Source organism: Hylobates moloch, unplaced genomic scaffold, assembly GCF_009828535.3.
Source record: "Hylobates moloch isolate HMO894 unplaced genomic scaffold, HMol_V3 SCAFFOLD_15, whole genome shotgun sequence".
Lineage (NCBI taxonomy): Eukaryota > Metazoa > Chordata > Mammalia > Primates > Hylobatidae > Hylobates > Hylobates moloch.
Window position 1 is genome coordinate 93,872,906 of NW_026652290.1, and position 16,555 is coordinate 93,889,460.

The 16,555-nt window shown below is 53.0% G+C and overlaps 1 protein-coding gene and 1 pseudogene across 1 annotated transcript in view; one reads left to right on the top strand and one right to left on the bottom strand.

Annotated features, from left to right (window-relative positions):
* The window catches only part of PTPRS (protein tyrosine phosphatase receptor type S), a 132,444-nt gene that overhangs the window by 51,261 nt on the left and 64,628 nt on the right, over positions 1 to 16,555 (top strand). The window contains exons 2-4 of the mRNA XM_058428158.1: positions 2,821 to 3,006; positions 14,526 to 14,671; positions 15,271 to 15,412. Of these exons, the coding sequence (XP_058284141.1) occupies positions 2,916 to 3,006; positions 14,526 to 14,671; positions 15,271 to 15,412 (379 nt within the window). The 5' untranslated portion in view covers positions 2,821 to 2,915. The remainder of the gene's footprint in view (positions 1 to 2,820; positions 3,007 to 14,525; positions 14,672 to 15,270; positions 15,413 to 16,555) is intronic.
* On the bottom strand, positions 10,815 to 11,220 carry LOC116484144 (large ribosomal subunit protein eL32-like; annotated as a pseudogene).

Sequence of the window (16,555 nt, forward strand, 5' to 3'; positions counted from 1 at the left end):
CCCATCATGGGAGGTTCCCCTAGGGAGGATTGGCACCTAGGGGACCCTGGAGTGTTTTGTCTTTTGCAGTGGTAGTGTCTGAACCCCACTTCCTGGGCCCCTCCCACCACCCTATTCCTGACACATCATCCCTGCCTCAAATGCCCCTGTTGCTGTAGCCCCTCGTCCCTGCCCCTGACAGCCTGGAGCGGCGGATCTGGAGGGAGTCCATGGCCAGGCCCTGCCTGCCTGTGCCTGGCTCAGCCCCATCCCGCACAGACATCAGGGAGGTGTGGGCCCAACATGGCTTCTGCCGTGGGAGCCAGGGTGTAATTAGGGCTGCCCGGTTTAGAAGGCGGCCGCCCTGAGGTCCTCATGGGATGTGGGAGAGCCAGCTGTGGCTGGGGCCCTCCATACGTGTGCCCCACCTGGGCTCTCTGTGCAGGTGACTCCTACCCATGCTCTCTGAGCTTCAAGTTTGCTATGCTGCCTCAGTTTCCCCAGAGGCTCTCTGCAGGCCTTCCCAGATGCTCAGAGTGGTCTGGGACTGACCTCGCCCCCTCAGTGTGGCCAAGCAGATGTGCATTTCTGGGCAGGGCCAGCCACTGTGGTCACCCTAGCCCCAGCTGGCCACAGGCTGTTTTCTCCATCTGGGGCCACCGCCTTCCTTGTTGGCGACTTTTGCTCTTAAAGGGCTAGGGCAGGGACTCAGAGTAAGGGACTGTGCTCTAGGCTTTATTTCCTTCATCTTCCCAGTCCCCAACTGGTTGTGTGCAAGGTGTACCTAGAGTCTGTGCGTGTGCGTGTCTGTGTAGCCTGGCTGTGTGCACATATGTGTGTAGGAAGGGAATCTGACTTTGCATGTCTCTATTTGGCTGGCTGGCTCATGCACCTGTGGTCTGCTGACTGAGTGGCCTATCTATAGTCTGACAGTGTGCCGGCACCTGTGTCTGCGTGTGACGTTGACCGGCTTGTGCACCTGTAGGTATCTCTGATCTAACTGCATGTTTGCAGTTCCCTGTAACCCAACTGTGTACGTGTACTGCCTGCCCCACCGTGACCCCTTATGTTTATCTTTTCTGGCTTGGTATATGTCTGTGGTCTGATTTTGGGCCTGTCTGTGTTTGTGGTCTATGTGCAAGTTTTATTTGCCTGATTGTGTGTGTGCCCATCTCTGCTGCCTGTGTGAATGCGTTTGTTTCTGTGTCTCTTGCAGATACACAACCGCTTGCAGTCTGACTGTGTGTCGGTGGTTTGACGGTGTATATCTGTGTATGTCTGTGGCCTGATTTAGCAGGCATCATTCTCTGTGCCTGGTCTGACTGTGTGCCTGTGGCCTAACTGTGTCCACTGAGGCCCCCCAAATCCCGTTCCTCACCCTAGGCTGTGACCCGGCCACTACCCGCCCATCCTTCCCCTGGGACCGCCCCAGGGCTGGGCGAGGTGACCGCAGCTGGGTATTTTGGGAGTCAGAATCACAGGGGCTGCCCCGTTATTATGCGCCACCAGTTCCTGTGGCCACGGCCTGGACCCGCCCAGGGCATGGGCTGGCATGGGTGCCAGCCTGACTAGGCAACAAAGATCTTATCCTTGGGCCTCTCCCTTCCCCTCCCTGGCCCTCTGACCTGGCTCTGGACAGAATTGAGATTGGGGAGATGGGGAGGGGGCCATTCCAGGGTTCAAGGTATGTGATGAGGGACCTTCTGCCCTGGAGGAGTTGAGGTTCTTGTGGGAGAAATGTGCTGAATGATTAACATCTTCTCATTTAATTTGGGAACCAGGGTGAATACCATGGAGGATAACCTTAGTCATATCTGATGCTCTGGAATGTCGAATGTAGGGGGAATTGACCTTTGAGGGGCAGAGAAGGGCTTCCTGAGGAAGTGACGGCTGAGCTGAGACCTGTCATGTGGTGGGGGACAGCATTCCAGGCAGAGGGCACAGCAGAAGCAAAGGCTTGGAGGTGGGACTGAGCTTGGCCGGCCTGGCTGTACCTCCAAGCGAGAGGAAGCAGTGAAGTCAGCAGGAGTGGCTTCCCCTGGGGGCTCCGGCAACCATGGGAGGTCTTAGAGCAGGGCAGGGACAGGCAGGTGTGTGGGAGAGATTCGTCTTATAACCTGGGGGACCAGGTTTTAGAGCCAGACAGCAGCGTAGTCTGGAGTCCCCTCCTTCCTGAGAAGCAGCCTGTGAGTTGGAGAAAATCGGGGCTCAGCACCCCTCAGTCCTGGTGTGGGGCTTGGTCTGAGTCAGGGGCCCAGCCTGGGTTGGGGACTCATGCTGGGTTTGGGGTTTAGCTGGTGTTTGGAGGCTGTCTTAGTCCATTTGGGCTGCTATAGCCAAATACCACAGACCAAGTGGCTTACAAATGACAGAAATTGGTACCTCACAGTTCTAGAGGCTGGGAAGTCCAAGACCAAGGCAACACAGATTTGGTGTCTGGTGAGGGCTGTCTTCTGGTTCATGGAAGGCATCTTCTCCCTGTGCCCTCACGTGGCAGAAAGGGCAAGGGAGCTTTCTGGGAGATCCTTTATGACACTAATCCCGATCATGAGGTCTCTGCTCTCATGACCTAGTCACTTCCCAAAGACTCCACCTCCTATTACCATCATAGCGGGGACTAGGTTTCAACATATGATTTTTTTGGGGGGGGAGACACCTTAATTCTATAGCAAGGGCCCAGCACTTTCATTCCATCCCATCTCCCCATGATCCTCCCCCATTGTCCCATGACCAGCCCCCACAGGACCCTCCCCTGCTCCATGTGACCCTCCCTCTGCCTCCTCCATGAAGGTCTCCTGGATTTCCCCACTCGCTCATCACAGCCCTCCATTGTCTCTGCAGACGCTGCCCCATCTGACGCTCGGCTCGAGGCCTCTCTGTGAGGGACCGGGGGGGCCATCCCCCTCCAGGACGGAGATCAGAGGTCGCTGCCAAGCATGGCGCCCACCTGGGGCCCCGGCATGGTGTCTGTGGTTGGTCCCATGGGCCTCCTTGTGGTCCTGCTCGTTGGAGGCTGCGCAGCAGAAGGTAAGAAGCCGGCACGGGGTGTGCAGGGGTCCGTGTGTTTGTTTACCTATGTGCATTTATGGCTGTGAGTGTGTGAGCACACTCCCCACCTCCTCCCTGGGGCCCTCCATTTTGCCAAATGGAAGTTTTATGCTCCACAAATGAGGCTGAATGCTGAGGACTGTGTGCTGAGCCCTAAGAGATTCAGAGATAAGTAATAATGCTGGTATTCATAAAGTAATAACCGTAATGATGATGACGGCGTCTGTTTCCCCAGCATCGACTCAGACCCAGGCTCCATGCTAGGCACGGATTTTACCTGCTTCCTCTCCCTTGGGCCTGACAAAACCCAGTGTGCCGGTTCTGTTACCTTCCACGTTTCCCAATGAGGGAAAACGAGGCAAGGACTTACTTGAGATCACTGCTTAGTGAGCCACAGAGTTCACCTTCCCTTGCTGTGGGCAGTACCTGCACCTCGTGGCAGACACACAGGCAGACAAACTGTCTCAGGCGGAGCCAGGGGAGGCTTCTTGGGAAAAAGGGCATTGGGACTGGGGTTTTGTGGGTGTATAGGAGTTCGCCGATAGAAAAACCATTCCTCATCAGAATGACAGCACCCAGGAAGGCCTGCAGATGAAAGAGGTTGGTATAGTTTAGAGATGGGCAAGGCAGCATTTCTGGCTGTAATGTGAAGAGGATGAGGGTCCATCTGGGGCCCAATGCCAAGACTCACCCCACCATGAAGGACCTGGAGAAGGCATCACTCAGGCCCATGAGGACATAAGGGATGAGGGCAGTAGGGCAGGAGACTGGGTTCTGCAGTCAGGCTGGGTTTGAATCCTGGCTCTGCTGCCAACCTGCTGCACAACCTCGGGCTAGTGGCTCAGCCTCCCTTACCCACCGTCACAGAGCTCATATCATTATCGACATCCAGCATTCTTGTGACGTGGACATGTCATAAGCCCCTGCCTGCTGCTAGGGACATAGCAGGCCGGCAATCCTGTGTTACCACAAACATAAGTATTACTGCTGGTTAACAAACTGGAGACATACACCCCTGCCTCATTCATTTGCACTTTTTCTTATTTTCGTGCTGCTTTTTTTATTGTTGTTTTTTCCTTTTGAGATGGGGTCTCACTCTGTCACCCAGGCTGGAGTGCAGTGGCAGCATCTCAGCTCACTGCAACCTCCACTTCTCAGGCTCAAGCAATCCCCCCACCTCAGCCTCCCAGGTAGCTGGGACTACAGGCGTGGGCCACCATGCCGGCTAATTTTTTAAATTTTTTGTAGAGATGAGGTTTCACTGTGTTGCCCAGGCTGGTCTCGAACTCCTGAGCTCAAGCGATCCACCTGTCTCGGCCTCCCAAAGTGCTAGAATTACAGGTGTGAGCCAGTCACGGCATCTGGCCTCATGCTGTTTTTTAGTAAATGCCCTTATACATTCAGATCAGCCACCGCACCCCGATGAGGTGAATGCGATTATCAGCATCCTCGTCGTACAACTACGGAAACTGATCGCACCACTGCACTCAGCCTGGGCAACAGAGCCAGACCTTGTCTCAGAAAAAAAAGAAAAGAGATGGGCTGAAGCGCCTTGGCCTCCCAAAGTGCTGGGATTACCACATGAGCCACTGTGCCTGACCTGGCTAATATTTATTTATTTATTTATTTATTTATTTAATTTTTTTAGACAGAGTCTCGCTCTGTCGCCCAGGCTGGAGTGCAGTGGTGCAATCTCAGCTCACTGCAACCTCCACCTCCCAGATTCAAGCTATTCTCTTGCCTCAGCCTCCCAAGTAGCTGGGATTATAGGTGCCCACCACCACACCCGGCTAATTTTTTGTATTTTTAGTAGAGACGGGGTTTCACCGTGTTAGCCAGGTGGTCTCAGTCTCCTGACCTCATGAGCCACTGAGCCCGGCTGGCCTGGCTAATTTTTAAAATTTCTTGTAGAGATGGAGTTCTTACTCTGTTGCCCAGACCGGTCTGAAACTCGTGGGCTTAAGCAATCCTCCCACCTCAGCCTCCCAAAGTACTGGGATTACAGGCGTGAGCCCCAGTGCCTGCCTGGCCTGGCTAAGTTTTTAAATTTCTTACGGAGACAGAGTTTTTACTGTGTTGCCCAGGCTGGTCTCAAACTCCTAGGTTTACGCGATCCTCCCAACTCAGCCTCCCAAAGTGCTGGGATTACAAGCGTGAGCCACTGTGCCCAACCAGAAGTGGCCATTTGAACCTGAGCTGCCTGGTCCCACAGGCCAACTTCCCAATGACCACACTCCCTCAGGGACCAGAAGCCAGGTATAGCTGCACCGTGATCTGTCTGGCTGCCTCCAGGGCCTGAGTCTTCCTGGCCTGTCTCCCCTGCATTGGGGATGTCTGGCCTTCAGTACTGACCTCTTTCAGTTCTTCTTTTCTTTTGCTTTGTTTTTTTTTTGAGATGGAGTCTCCCTCTGTCATCCAGGCTGGAGTGCAGTGGTGCGATCTCAGCTCACTGCAACCTCTGCCTCCCAGGTGCAAATGATTCTCGTGCCTCAGCCTCCCGAGTAGCTGGGATTACTGGCGCCCGCCACCATGCCCTGCTAATTTTTATATTTTTAGTAGAGATGGGGTTTCACCACATGGGCCAGGCTGGTCTCGAACTCCTGACCTCAGGTGATGTGCCCACCTCGGCCTCCCCAAGTGCTGGAATTACAGGCGAAAGTGCTGGGATTACAGGCATAGGGGAACAATTTCTGCTCTAGAAACCACTTCAGGTCCAGTGGGGCCTTCCCAGGATGCCGTGGGGCTCGCCCCAGGCAGGGTTGGAGGGGACAGGGTGGGTGGGTCACCACCTCTGGCACTGGATTCTTGTCTGCAGAATCTGAAATGGAAAAACAGAGATGGGGCCAAGCCAGGCCACGGAGCGGGAGGCTCAGGCGCGTTGCCTCCAGAGAGAGCTTGAGTTCCTTCCCTTCCCAGCTTTTTTGATATTAGCAATACCACATGAACTTCTGTCTCTTCGTTTAAGAAACAGGGACATCCACAGTACTTGTGGTCAATAAAGACCCACAACCCCATTTATCCAGCCTGCATTATTTTCAGGGCACTGGAGCCAGGTAGGCCTGGGTTGGAATCCTGTCTCTGCCCATCATGCGCCGTGTGACCAAAAGCAGGTCCCTTCTTTTTTTTTTTTTTGAGATGAAGTCTTGTTCTGTTGCTCTGTTGCCCAGGCTGGAGTGCAGTGGCACGATCTCGGCTCCCACTGCAGCCTCTGCCTCCCAGGTTCAAGCAGTTCTCCTGCCTCAGCCTCCAAGTAGCTGGGATTACAGGCGCACACCACCAGGCCTGGCTAAGTTTTGTATTTTTGGTAGAGATGGGGTTTTGCCATGTTGGCCAGGCTGGTCTTGAACTCCTGACCTCAAATGATCCACCCGCCTCAGCCTCCCAAAGTGCTGGGATTGTAGGTGTGAGCCACTGCGCCAGGCCTCTTCACCTTTCTGAGCCTCAGTTTTGGTCCTCCTGGCCACAGGCATAAAGCTTAGCACATGGCGTGTCTTTGTGCCTCTCGGGCTGCAGGCGTGGCCCTCTCAAGCCCCAGAGGTGTCCTTCCTGCGTCTCTGCCCCTTTGCTGAGAAAAAGGTGGGGAAGCTTTGTCCAAAGGAGAGGTTGCAAGCATTCGCAAGACATTTTCTAACGGGGGACGCAATGGGCAGGGACAGCTCTTCCAGGCTGGCTCAGATCCCAAAGCTGCCTGGAGAAGACCCAGAGGGTATCTGCTCTGCAGTGGTGAGGGTGCTTCTGAGAGGTAGAACCCCTCCAAATCCGAGAGCAGGCAGTGATGTTGGCGGCTCCGTTTCCTCAAGGGTCACCAGACCGAGAAGAAGTCTGAGGTCCCAGGGAACCGAGGCTGTCCCTTGGCCTTTGTGCTGAGAGCCACATAAGCAGGTATTTCAGCCCAGTGTTCTGGGGATGCCCAGGCTGCGGTGGGAGCATAAGGGACTCCTGACCGGGCCTGCAGTAATCCAAGAAGGCTCCCCAGGGGAGGTGCTGGCCGAGCTGAGGTTGAAGCTGCCAGATGAGAGGAGGAGGAAGGGACCCTGGGAGGAAGGAGCAGCACAGACAGTGGCTGATTGTAGCACCCACCCGCCCGGTCTTGCCCGCTGGATTGGAGGGGGCAAGGGGTGTGTTCTGGCTCTAGGTCAGACAGGCAGCTGGATGCGTCTCTACCCGCAGCCAGCTTCTGCCCTTCCTTCCAGCAGCTCCAGAGGGAGGGATTTTTACCAGAAGTAACATTCTTGACCCGGCCACAGTGACTTTTCCTCATGTCCTTGGCTGAGGACGCATGGCCCCGGGTCACCATTCCTGAGGCCAGAAGGAGGGGGCAGGCCCAACCTCAACGTGGAGCAAAACATCTGCCCTAATCAGGCTCAAGATCTGGATGTGGAAGGAGAGTAAGATGTCAGCTTTGGAGGCAGAAACCCGGGTTCAAATTCCAGTGCTGTTATTTCTGAGCTCGGTGATCTTTTTTGTGGTGGTTTGTTTTTTGAGACAGAGTCTTGCCCTGTCACCCAGGCTGGAGTGCGATGGCGTGATCTCAGCTCACTGCAACCTCTGCCTCCTGGATTCAAGCAATTCTCCTGCCTCAGCCTCCCGAGTAGCTGGGTTTACAGGTACCTGCCACCATGCCGGGCTAATTTTTGTATTTTTAGTAGAGATGGGGTTTCACCATATTGTTCAAGCTGGTCTCGAACTCCTGACCTCAGGTGGTCCTCACGCTTTGGCCTCCCAAACTGCTGGGATTACAGGCGTGAGCTACCATGCCCAGCCTCTGAGCTCTGTGAACCCATTAACATTCCTGAATCTGTACAATGGGATTGGCTATTGCTGCAACAGAGGGATAAATAAAAATTGAGGGGCCAGGCGCGGCGCCTCATACCTGTATTCCCAGCACTTTGAGAGGCCGAGGTGGGTGGATCATTTGAGGTCAGGAGTTCGAGACCAGCCTGGCCAACATGCTGAAACCCCGTCTCTACTAAAAATACTAAAATCAGCTGAGTGTGGTGATGGGTTCCTGTAATCCCAGCTACTTGGGAGGCTGAGTTAGGAGAACCACTTGAACCTGGGAGGCGGAGGTTGCAATGAGCCAGGATTACACCACTGCATTCCAGCCTGGGCAACAGAGCGAGACTCCATTCTCAAAAAACAAACAAACAAGTTAAGGGAGGCCGCGCATGCCTGCACATGATGGGTCTAGTGATTTTTGTGTTTTGTTTTGGAGACAGAGTTTTGCTTTTGTCACCCAGGCTGGAATGCAATGGCACGATCTCAGCCCACTGCACCCTCTGCCTCCTGGGTTCAAATGATTCTCCTGCCTCAGCCTCCCGAGTAGCTGGGATTATAGGCACCCACCACCATGCCTGGCTGATTTTTGTATTTTTTTTAGTAGAGACGGGGTTTCATCATGTTGGCCAGGCTGGTCCTGAACTCGTGACCTCAGGTAATCCATCCGCCTCAGCCTCCCAAAGTGCTGGGATTACAGGCATGAGCCACCACGCCCGGCCAGGTCTAGTGACTTTTGGGACAGATGATCAAAGCAGACACATATGGTCATATCAACAGGAGCAGAGCCTTCAGTGAGGGAGGTTAGGCTGGTCAGGCCACTGGGGCAGGAACTCTGTTTCGTTTAAAACCCAGCCTGAGCCATGGATGGGTAGGTGTTGGGGCCACAGGGACCTACACTTGGAACCTCAGGCCTTCTTAAGGCCTCTCTGGGTTTCTGAATAGCTAGAACTTTGCAGAACTTTTCTGGTCAACCTGTGTGGCCCCTGAACTCACTCTAACTTTTTCCAGCTGGTTGTAGAGGCTCAAAGTCCTAGCATTGCTAGTTTGAGTTGTTAAACCTCAGCCTCTCCTCAGACCCCAAACTTTTACTTAAAACAAAGTTTTGCTCCGTTTTTTCTATAATCAGCTCACTTTTTAATTTAAGCAATTTTATGTTTTAAAATAACTTCAGGCTGGGCGTGGTGGCTCACGCCTGTAATCCCAGCACTTTGGGAGGCCAAGGTGGGTGGATCACGAGGTCAGGAGATTGAGACCATCCTGGCTAACACGGTGAAACCCCGTCTCTACTAAAAATACAAAAAAATTAGCCAGGCGTGGTGGCAGGTGCCTTTAGTCCCAGCTACTCGGGAGGCTGAGGCAGGAGAATGGCATGAATCCGGGAGGCGAAGCTTGCAGTGAGCCGAGATCACGCCACAGCACTCCAGCCTGGGTGACAGAGTGAGACTCTGTCTCAAAAAAATAAATAAATAAATAAATAAATAACTTCAGCTGGGCACGGTGGCTCACACCGCTAATCCCAGAGCTTTGGGAGACCGAGATGGGAGGTTCGCTTGAGCCCAGGAGTTCCAGACCAGCCTGGGAAACATAGCGAGACCCTGTCTCTACAAAAGATTAAAAATTAGCTGCATGTGGTAGCAGGCGCCTGTGGTCCCAATTACTCAGGAGACTGAGGCCAGAGGATCCCTGGAGCCCGGGAGTTCGAGACTGCAGTGAGCTATGATTGCACCACTGCATTCCAGCCTTGGGTGAGAGTGAGACCCTGTCTCTCCAAAAAAAAAAAAAAGAAGAAGAAAAAATAAAAATAATTTCTTCAATTTGTCTTTAGTTCTACATCTAAAAAGGTACCAAAGTGGAAGTCTCTGTCCCTCTGTCCAGCCACTTAGCTGCCTGGAGGCAGCACTGTTTCTGCACATACATACAATCTTTCCCTTTTCTCTTTTTTCTTTTTTTTTTTTTTTTGAGACAGAGTTTTGGTCTGTCGCCCAGGCTGGAGTGCAGTGGTGCGATCTGAGCTCACTGCAACCTCCACCTCCCGGGTTCAAGCGATTCTCCTGCCTCAGCCTCTCGAGTAGCTGGGATTACAGGCACGCACTACCACGCCTGGCTAATTTTTGTATTTTTGGTAGAGAAGGAGTTTCACCATGTTGGTCAGGCTGGCCTCAAACTCCTGATCTAGTGAGCCTGCCTCAGCCTCTCAAAGTGCTGGGATTACAGGTATGAGCCACCACACCCAGCCCCTTTTCTCATTTTAAAAAATCGTACAACGGTAGCATTTGCTACACTTTTTTTACCTCTTGCTTATACACACCCCCTCCATTTAATAGTATATCTTCTTGTTCCTACCCTAGTAGTTTATTTTAAAAAGCATCCTGGCTGGGCAAGGTGGCTCACGCCTGTAATCCCAGCACGTTGGGAGGCTGAGGTGGGTGGATCACCTGAGGCCAAGAGTTCGAGACCAGCCTGGCTAACATGGGGAAACCCTGTCTCTACTAAAAATACAAAAATTAGCCGGGCGTGATGTGCGCCTGTAATCCCAGCTACTTGGGCAGCTGAGGCAGAAGAGTGCGCTTGAACCCAGGAGGCGGAGGTTGCAGTGAGCCAAGATCGCGCCGTGCACTTGAGCCTGGGTGAGAGAGTGAGACCCTGCCACAAAAATAAATAAATAAATAAATAAATAATCAAAAAGCATCTCGAGGTGAGAGGATCGCTTGAGGACAGGAGTTTGAGACCCACCTGGGCAACATGGCAAAACTCAGTACAAAAATTAGCTGGACATGATGGCATGTGACTGTAGTCCCAGTTACTCAGGAGGCTGAGTCTGGAGGATTGCTTGAGCCTAGGAGATTGAGGCTGCAGTGAGGTATGTTCGTGCCACTGCACTCCAGCCTGGGCAAAAGAGCGAGTCCCTGTCTGAAACAAAAAAGGATCCTTCCCCCCACCCACCCCCCCACCTTTTTTTTTTGGCAGTTTCTACATTTATTTAAACACAAAACATGCACATGAGCTGTTTACTGATTTTCTTCACTGCACAGCCTGGCATTGGGGTTGGTGACTCTGATGGCAGCTGGGCGGCCCTTTCCGCGATGGTTTTGTGTTTCTTGGAGGAAACACTGTGAGTGATCTCAGCACAGGGAGATTTGTTGCAAATCAGCAGCACTTCCGGCTCCTTGACGTTGGGGATCAGGAACTTCCGGAAGCCACTGGGCAGCATGTGCCTTGGTTTCTTGTTGCTCCCATAACCGCTGTTGGGCATCAAGATCTGGCCCTTGAACCTTCTGCAAACCCTGTTGTCAATACCTCTGGTTTCTGCCAGTTACGCTTAGTTTTGACTTATTGGTCTGACTGGTGCCGGATGAACTCCTTGATCCTCTTTTTGACGATCTTGGGCTTCACCAGGAGTCTGAGGGCGGCCATGATGCCGAGGAGGAGACGGCTGCCACCTCCATGGGCAGCGCCGAGGAAGAGAGGCTTCCTCTCCACCTTTTTTTTTTTTTTTTGAGATGGAGTCTCGCTCTGTCGCCCAGTCTGGAGTGCAGTGGCTTGATCTCGGCTCACTGCAAGCTCCGCCTCCCGGGTTCACACCATTCTCCTTGCTCAGCCTCCCGAGCAGCTGGGACTACAGGCGCCCGCCACCTCGCCCCGCTAAGTTTTTGTATTTTTAGTAGAGACGGGGTTTTCACCATGTTAGCCAGGATGGTCTCGATCTCCTGACCTCGTGATCCGCCCGCCGCAGCCTCCCAAAGTGCTGGGATTACAGGAGTGAGCCACCGCGCCCGGCCTTTTCCCCCTTTTTATACTTATGTAGTATTTTGCTGCGTAGATAGCCTGGCATTCACTTGATCAATTCCTTTTTATTGGATATATAGGCTGCTTCCTGAGGGCTCTTGTAAGTATTTTGCAGCCCTCGGGGAAAAAAAAATACAAAAAATTAGCCGGGCATGGTGGCCGGTGCCTGTAGTCCCAGCTACTCGGGAGGCTGAGGCAGGAGAATGGCATGAACCCAGGAGGCGGAACTTGCAGTGAGCTGAGATCGCGCCACTGCACTCCAGCCCGCGCCGTGACAGAGCGAGACTCCGTCTCTGAAAAAATAAAATAAACTCAGCAGTAGCTCCATTCATCTTAGGGGATACATTGTAACATTACTGTGTACTGTGACCGGAAATCTAGTGTCCCTCTGGGAGATGCAAAGGTTACTGTAAAAATAGTCAATAAAAAGGAAACACTGTTAATGAATTCTCCACAGAGACCGTAGCCTGTCCCAGGTGCAGCTTGTGGAGGTTGCTCTAGGATGTTAAAACAGGCATACTCAGCTACGCAGTGGCTCACGCCTGTAATCCCAGCACTTTGGGAGGCTGAGGCGGGCGGATCACGAGGTCAGGAGATCGAGAGCATCCTGGCTAACATGGAGAAACCCTGTCTTTACTAAAAATACAAAATCAGCTGGGGCGGTGGCACACGTCTGTAATCCCAGCTACTTCGGAGGCTGAGGCAGGAGAATCGCTTGAACCCGGGAGGCGGAGGTTGCGGTGAGCCAAGATCGTGCCCGTGCTCTCCAGCCTGGGCGACAGAGCGAGGGTCTATCTCAAAAAAAAAAAAAAAAACAAAACCACATACTCCAGGCCAGGCGCAGTGGCTCACACCTGTAATCCCAGTACTTTGGGAGGCCAAGGTAGGTGGATCACTTGAGGTCAAGAGTTCAAGACCACCTTGGCCAACATGGTGAAACCCCATCTCTACTAAAAATACAAAAATTAGCCAGGCGTGGTGGTGCGTGCCTGTAATCTCAGCTACTCAGGAGGTAGAGGCAGGAGAATCACTTGAACCTGGGAGGCGGAGATTGCACTGAGCCAAGATCACACCACTGTACTCTGGCCTGGTGACACAGCAAGACTTCACCTCAAAACAAAACAAAACAAAACCACTCTCCTACTCCAGACTTTATTGCAGAGACTGAATGAACACATCAGATCGTCATGGAGGGTGAAGAATGTGGGTGTGAAAGCCAGCCTGGTTCAAAGGAGCGTGTTCAGCTCAGCCACCACCTGGCTGTGCGTGTCCAGCCAAAGCAAGTCCCTTGCCTGGTTTGTGTCTCAGTTTCCTCACATATAAAATGGGGATTGCAGAGCCGGGTATGGTGGTTCACGCCTATAAATCCAGCAGCCTGGGAGGCTGAATTGGGAGGATTGCTCGAGGCTAGGAGTTTGAGACCAGGCTGGACAACATAGCTACTTGGGAGGCCAACGTGGCAGGATCACTTGAGGACAGGAGTTCCAGACCAGCCTGGGCAACATAGTGAGACCCCAGGCTGAGGTTTTTTTTTTTTGTTTTTTTTTTTTTTTTTTTTTTTTCTTGAGACGGAGTCTTACTCTGTCGCCTAGGTTGAAGTACAGTGCCGTGATCTTGGCTCACTGCAGCCTCCATCTCCTGGGTTCAAGCCATTCTTCTGCCTCAGCCTGCCAAGTAGTTGAGATTACAGGTACTCACCACTATGTCTGGCTAGTGTTTGTTTCCTTAGTAGAGACGGGGTTTCACCATGTTGGCCAGACTGGTCTCCAACTCCTGACCTCAGATGATCCTCTGGCCTCAGCCTCCCAAAGTGCTGAGATTACAGGTGTGATGGCCTTCACCTGTAGTCCCAGCTACTTGGGAGGCCAAGGTGGGAGGATTGCTTGAGCCCGGGAGGCCTAGGCTGCAGTGAGCTAAGACCGTGCCACTGCACTCCAGCCTGGGTGACAGACTGAATCCCTATCTCTTAAAAAAAAAAAAAGAAAAGAAAAGAAGGCCAGGTACAGCGGCTCATGCCTGTAATCCCAGCACTTTGGGAGGCCGAGGCAGGCAGATCACGAGGTCAGGAGATCGAGACCATCCTGGCTAACATGGTAAAGCCCCATCTCTACTAAAAATATAAAATGTTAGCCGGGCGTGGTGGTGGGTGCCTGTAGTCCCAGCTACTCGGGAGGCTGAGGCAGGAGAATCACTTGAACCTGGGAGGCGGAGCTTGCAGTGAGCTGAGATCACACCACTGCACTCCAGCCTGGGCGACAGAGTGAGACACTATCTGAAAAAAAAAAAAAAAATGACGATCAGGATGGCACTGCCCCTCCATGCTGTTTGAGAGGTTAAATATTAAATATTAGTCCCCCTTTCTGAGCTCCTGCCTCCAGCTCAGACCACTCTCCTGGGCACTGACCCCTCGTGTCCAGCCACCTCCTGGATGCCTCCCAAGAAGCTGGAGCTCTGGGTTCAAATGCTGGTTCTGGCCTCATATCCCGTGGTCAGCCCCCCACCCCATGCTGGGTGCCTCAGTTTCCCCACATGTCTCGCCAGGAAATTAGACCAAGTTATCTTCTGGCAAGTACTTTCAGGGCCCTCCAAGGGTTTGGCTGGTCACCATGGAGGGAGGTTCAGGTGCTGAATTTAGGGACCCCAGCATCTCACGGGTCTCCCCTTCTATCTTTCCCAGTGGCACTGTGTGTGAGCAGGTGTGGCTGTTGCAGGTGGAAGTGGGGATATGTGGGTACCTGGGTGCCCATGGGTGCCATGGCGGGGGGCGAGGTGGGAGGGTGTTCATTGTCATCCTTGCTTTCCTCCTCCCCTCTCCGTTGGCCACATGGCACTTCCATGGGCAGGGGGTAGAAGGCAGGTTTTTGTGGCTCCTTGGTATCCTAGCCAGATGCCTGGACCCATCAGCTCCCCCCTTTTTTCTGCTGTATCCCCAGAGCCCCCCAGGTTTATCAAAGAACCCAAGGACCAGATCGGCGTGTCGGGGGGTGTGGCCTCTTTCGTGTGTCAGGCCACGGGCGACCCCAAGCCACGAGTGACCTGGAACAAGAAGGGCAAGAAGGTCAACTCTCAGCGCTTTGAGGTGAGTTGGGGTGGGGGGAGGCAGCCTGGGGTCAACGCTCCCCCAAGGCAGGGCCACAGCATCTCAGCCACAGCAGACGTCACGGACACGTTCCCCAGGTGGAGCACAGACATCAGTGGCCAGGCAAGCATGGCTGTGCAGCCTCCAGCTGGGGTCCTGCCCACCTCATTGCTCTACCAGCTCCATGATGTGTGGCCTCAAGCAAAGCCCTGTCCTCTCTGAGTCTTCTTCACAGCACAGTGTACACAGCACCACTGCACACAGAAGGAACTTTACAACTCTTCATGCACGCACATGACCACACATGAACATTGCCACATTCCACATGCCTTCACACACCTTTGCATGCCTGTCACATGGGCTTGCACACATGTGTCACCCTCACACATGCACACAACACTCTGTTCTTACATGTACCCAAATCTGGTCCCTATCTCTGGCACATTTATACTGGACACCGACAGACGTGCACATTCAGCCTCCAGCTCTTCTCCCCCAGGATCATGGGGCTGACTGCCATTCCCCTACAGCCCAGCCTAGACAGGAACCTTCCTGGGACCCCAGCCTCACCCTGTCCTTTTTTCCCCTGCCCATGGCAGACGATTGAGTTTGATGAGAGTGCGGGGGCAGTGCTGAGGATCCAGCCGCTGAGGACACCGCGGGATGAAAATGTGTACGAGTGTGTGGCCCAGAACTCGGTTGGGGAGATCACAGTCCATGCCAAGCTCACTGTCCTCCGAGGTATTGGGCTCCCCAGGGCGGGCGGAGGATAAACTGGGCCCTGGGCTTTGGGGACAAGCACAAAAGGAATACATGAAAGTTACCCCAAACCCTCCTGCTTTGTCTTTTTTGGGAGGACCTTGATCTCCCTTCTCGAACCAGTAACACTCTCAGGGCCCAGAGCCTACTGGTGGGGATTTATTGTGCCTTTGCAAGAAAGAAAGGAATTGAGGAACTAGAATCATCCTAATTTATAATCTTCATCATGCGCTTCTGATGACAAGAGGCTGATCCAACTCATATGGGTTCAAGCGAGAAAGATAATTGATGTGCAGAATTAAAATTCCATGGAGTGGCTGGCTTCAGGTTCAGCTGGATCCAGGGGCTCATTGAATTTTCTCAGAGCTCCACTCTCTGTCTCTTGGCTTTGTTTCCTTCTGTACTGATGATATCCTTAGTGAGACTTCCCCCCACCCCCAATGAACTTGGATCCCATGGCCCTCCCTGAACTAATCACTGTGGCTCAGGAGGAACAAACACTGTGATTGGCTGGACTCATACCTGGAGCCAAGAGTGAGTGTGGTTCCCCCAAAGGAATAAAGATAAACAGAGTTGGCCATGGTGGCTCACACCTGCCATCCCAGCACTTTGGGAGGCTGAGGTGGGAGGATCACGTGTGAGACCAGACTGGGCAACATAGCGAGACCCCATCTCTACAAAAAATAAAGGACGAACGGATGCTAGGTAGGCAGAAACAGCTGCCCCACTTCCCCAGACATTCACACGGGCCTGCGGCGCTGCTTGCTGGCCTTGTTTAGGTGCAATTCTTGGTGTTTTTTTTTGTTTTTTTTTTTTTTTTTGAGACAGTCTTGCTTTGTTGCCCTGGCCGGAGTACAGTGGCATTATCTCAGCTCACTGCAACCTCCGCCTCCCGGGTTCAAGCGATTCTCCTGCCTCAGCCTCCCAAGTAGCTGGGATTACAGGCACATGCCACCACGTCCGGCTAATTTTTGTATTTTTAGTAGAGACAGGGTTTCACCATGTTGGCCAGGTTGGTCTCAAACTCCTGACCTCAAGTGATCCACCCACCTCAGCCTCCCAAAGTGCTGGGATTACAGGCATGAGCCACCGCCTGCAGCCTAAATCCACTTCTTGAACAAGTCG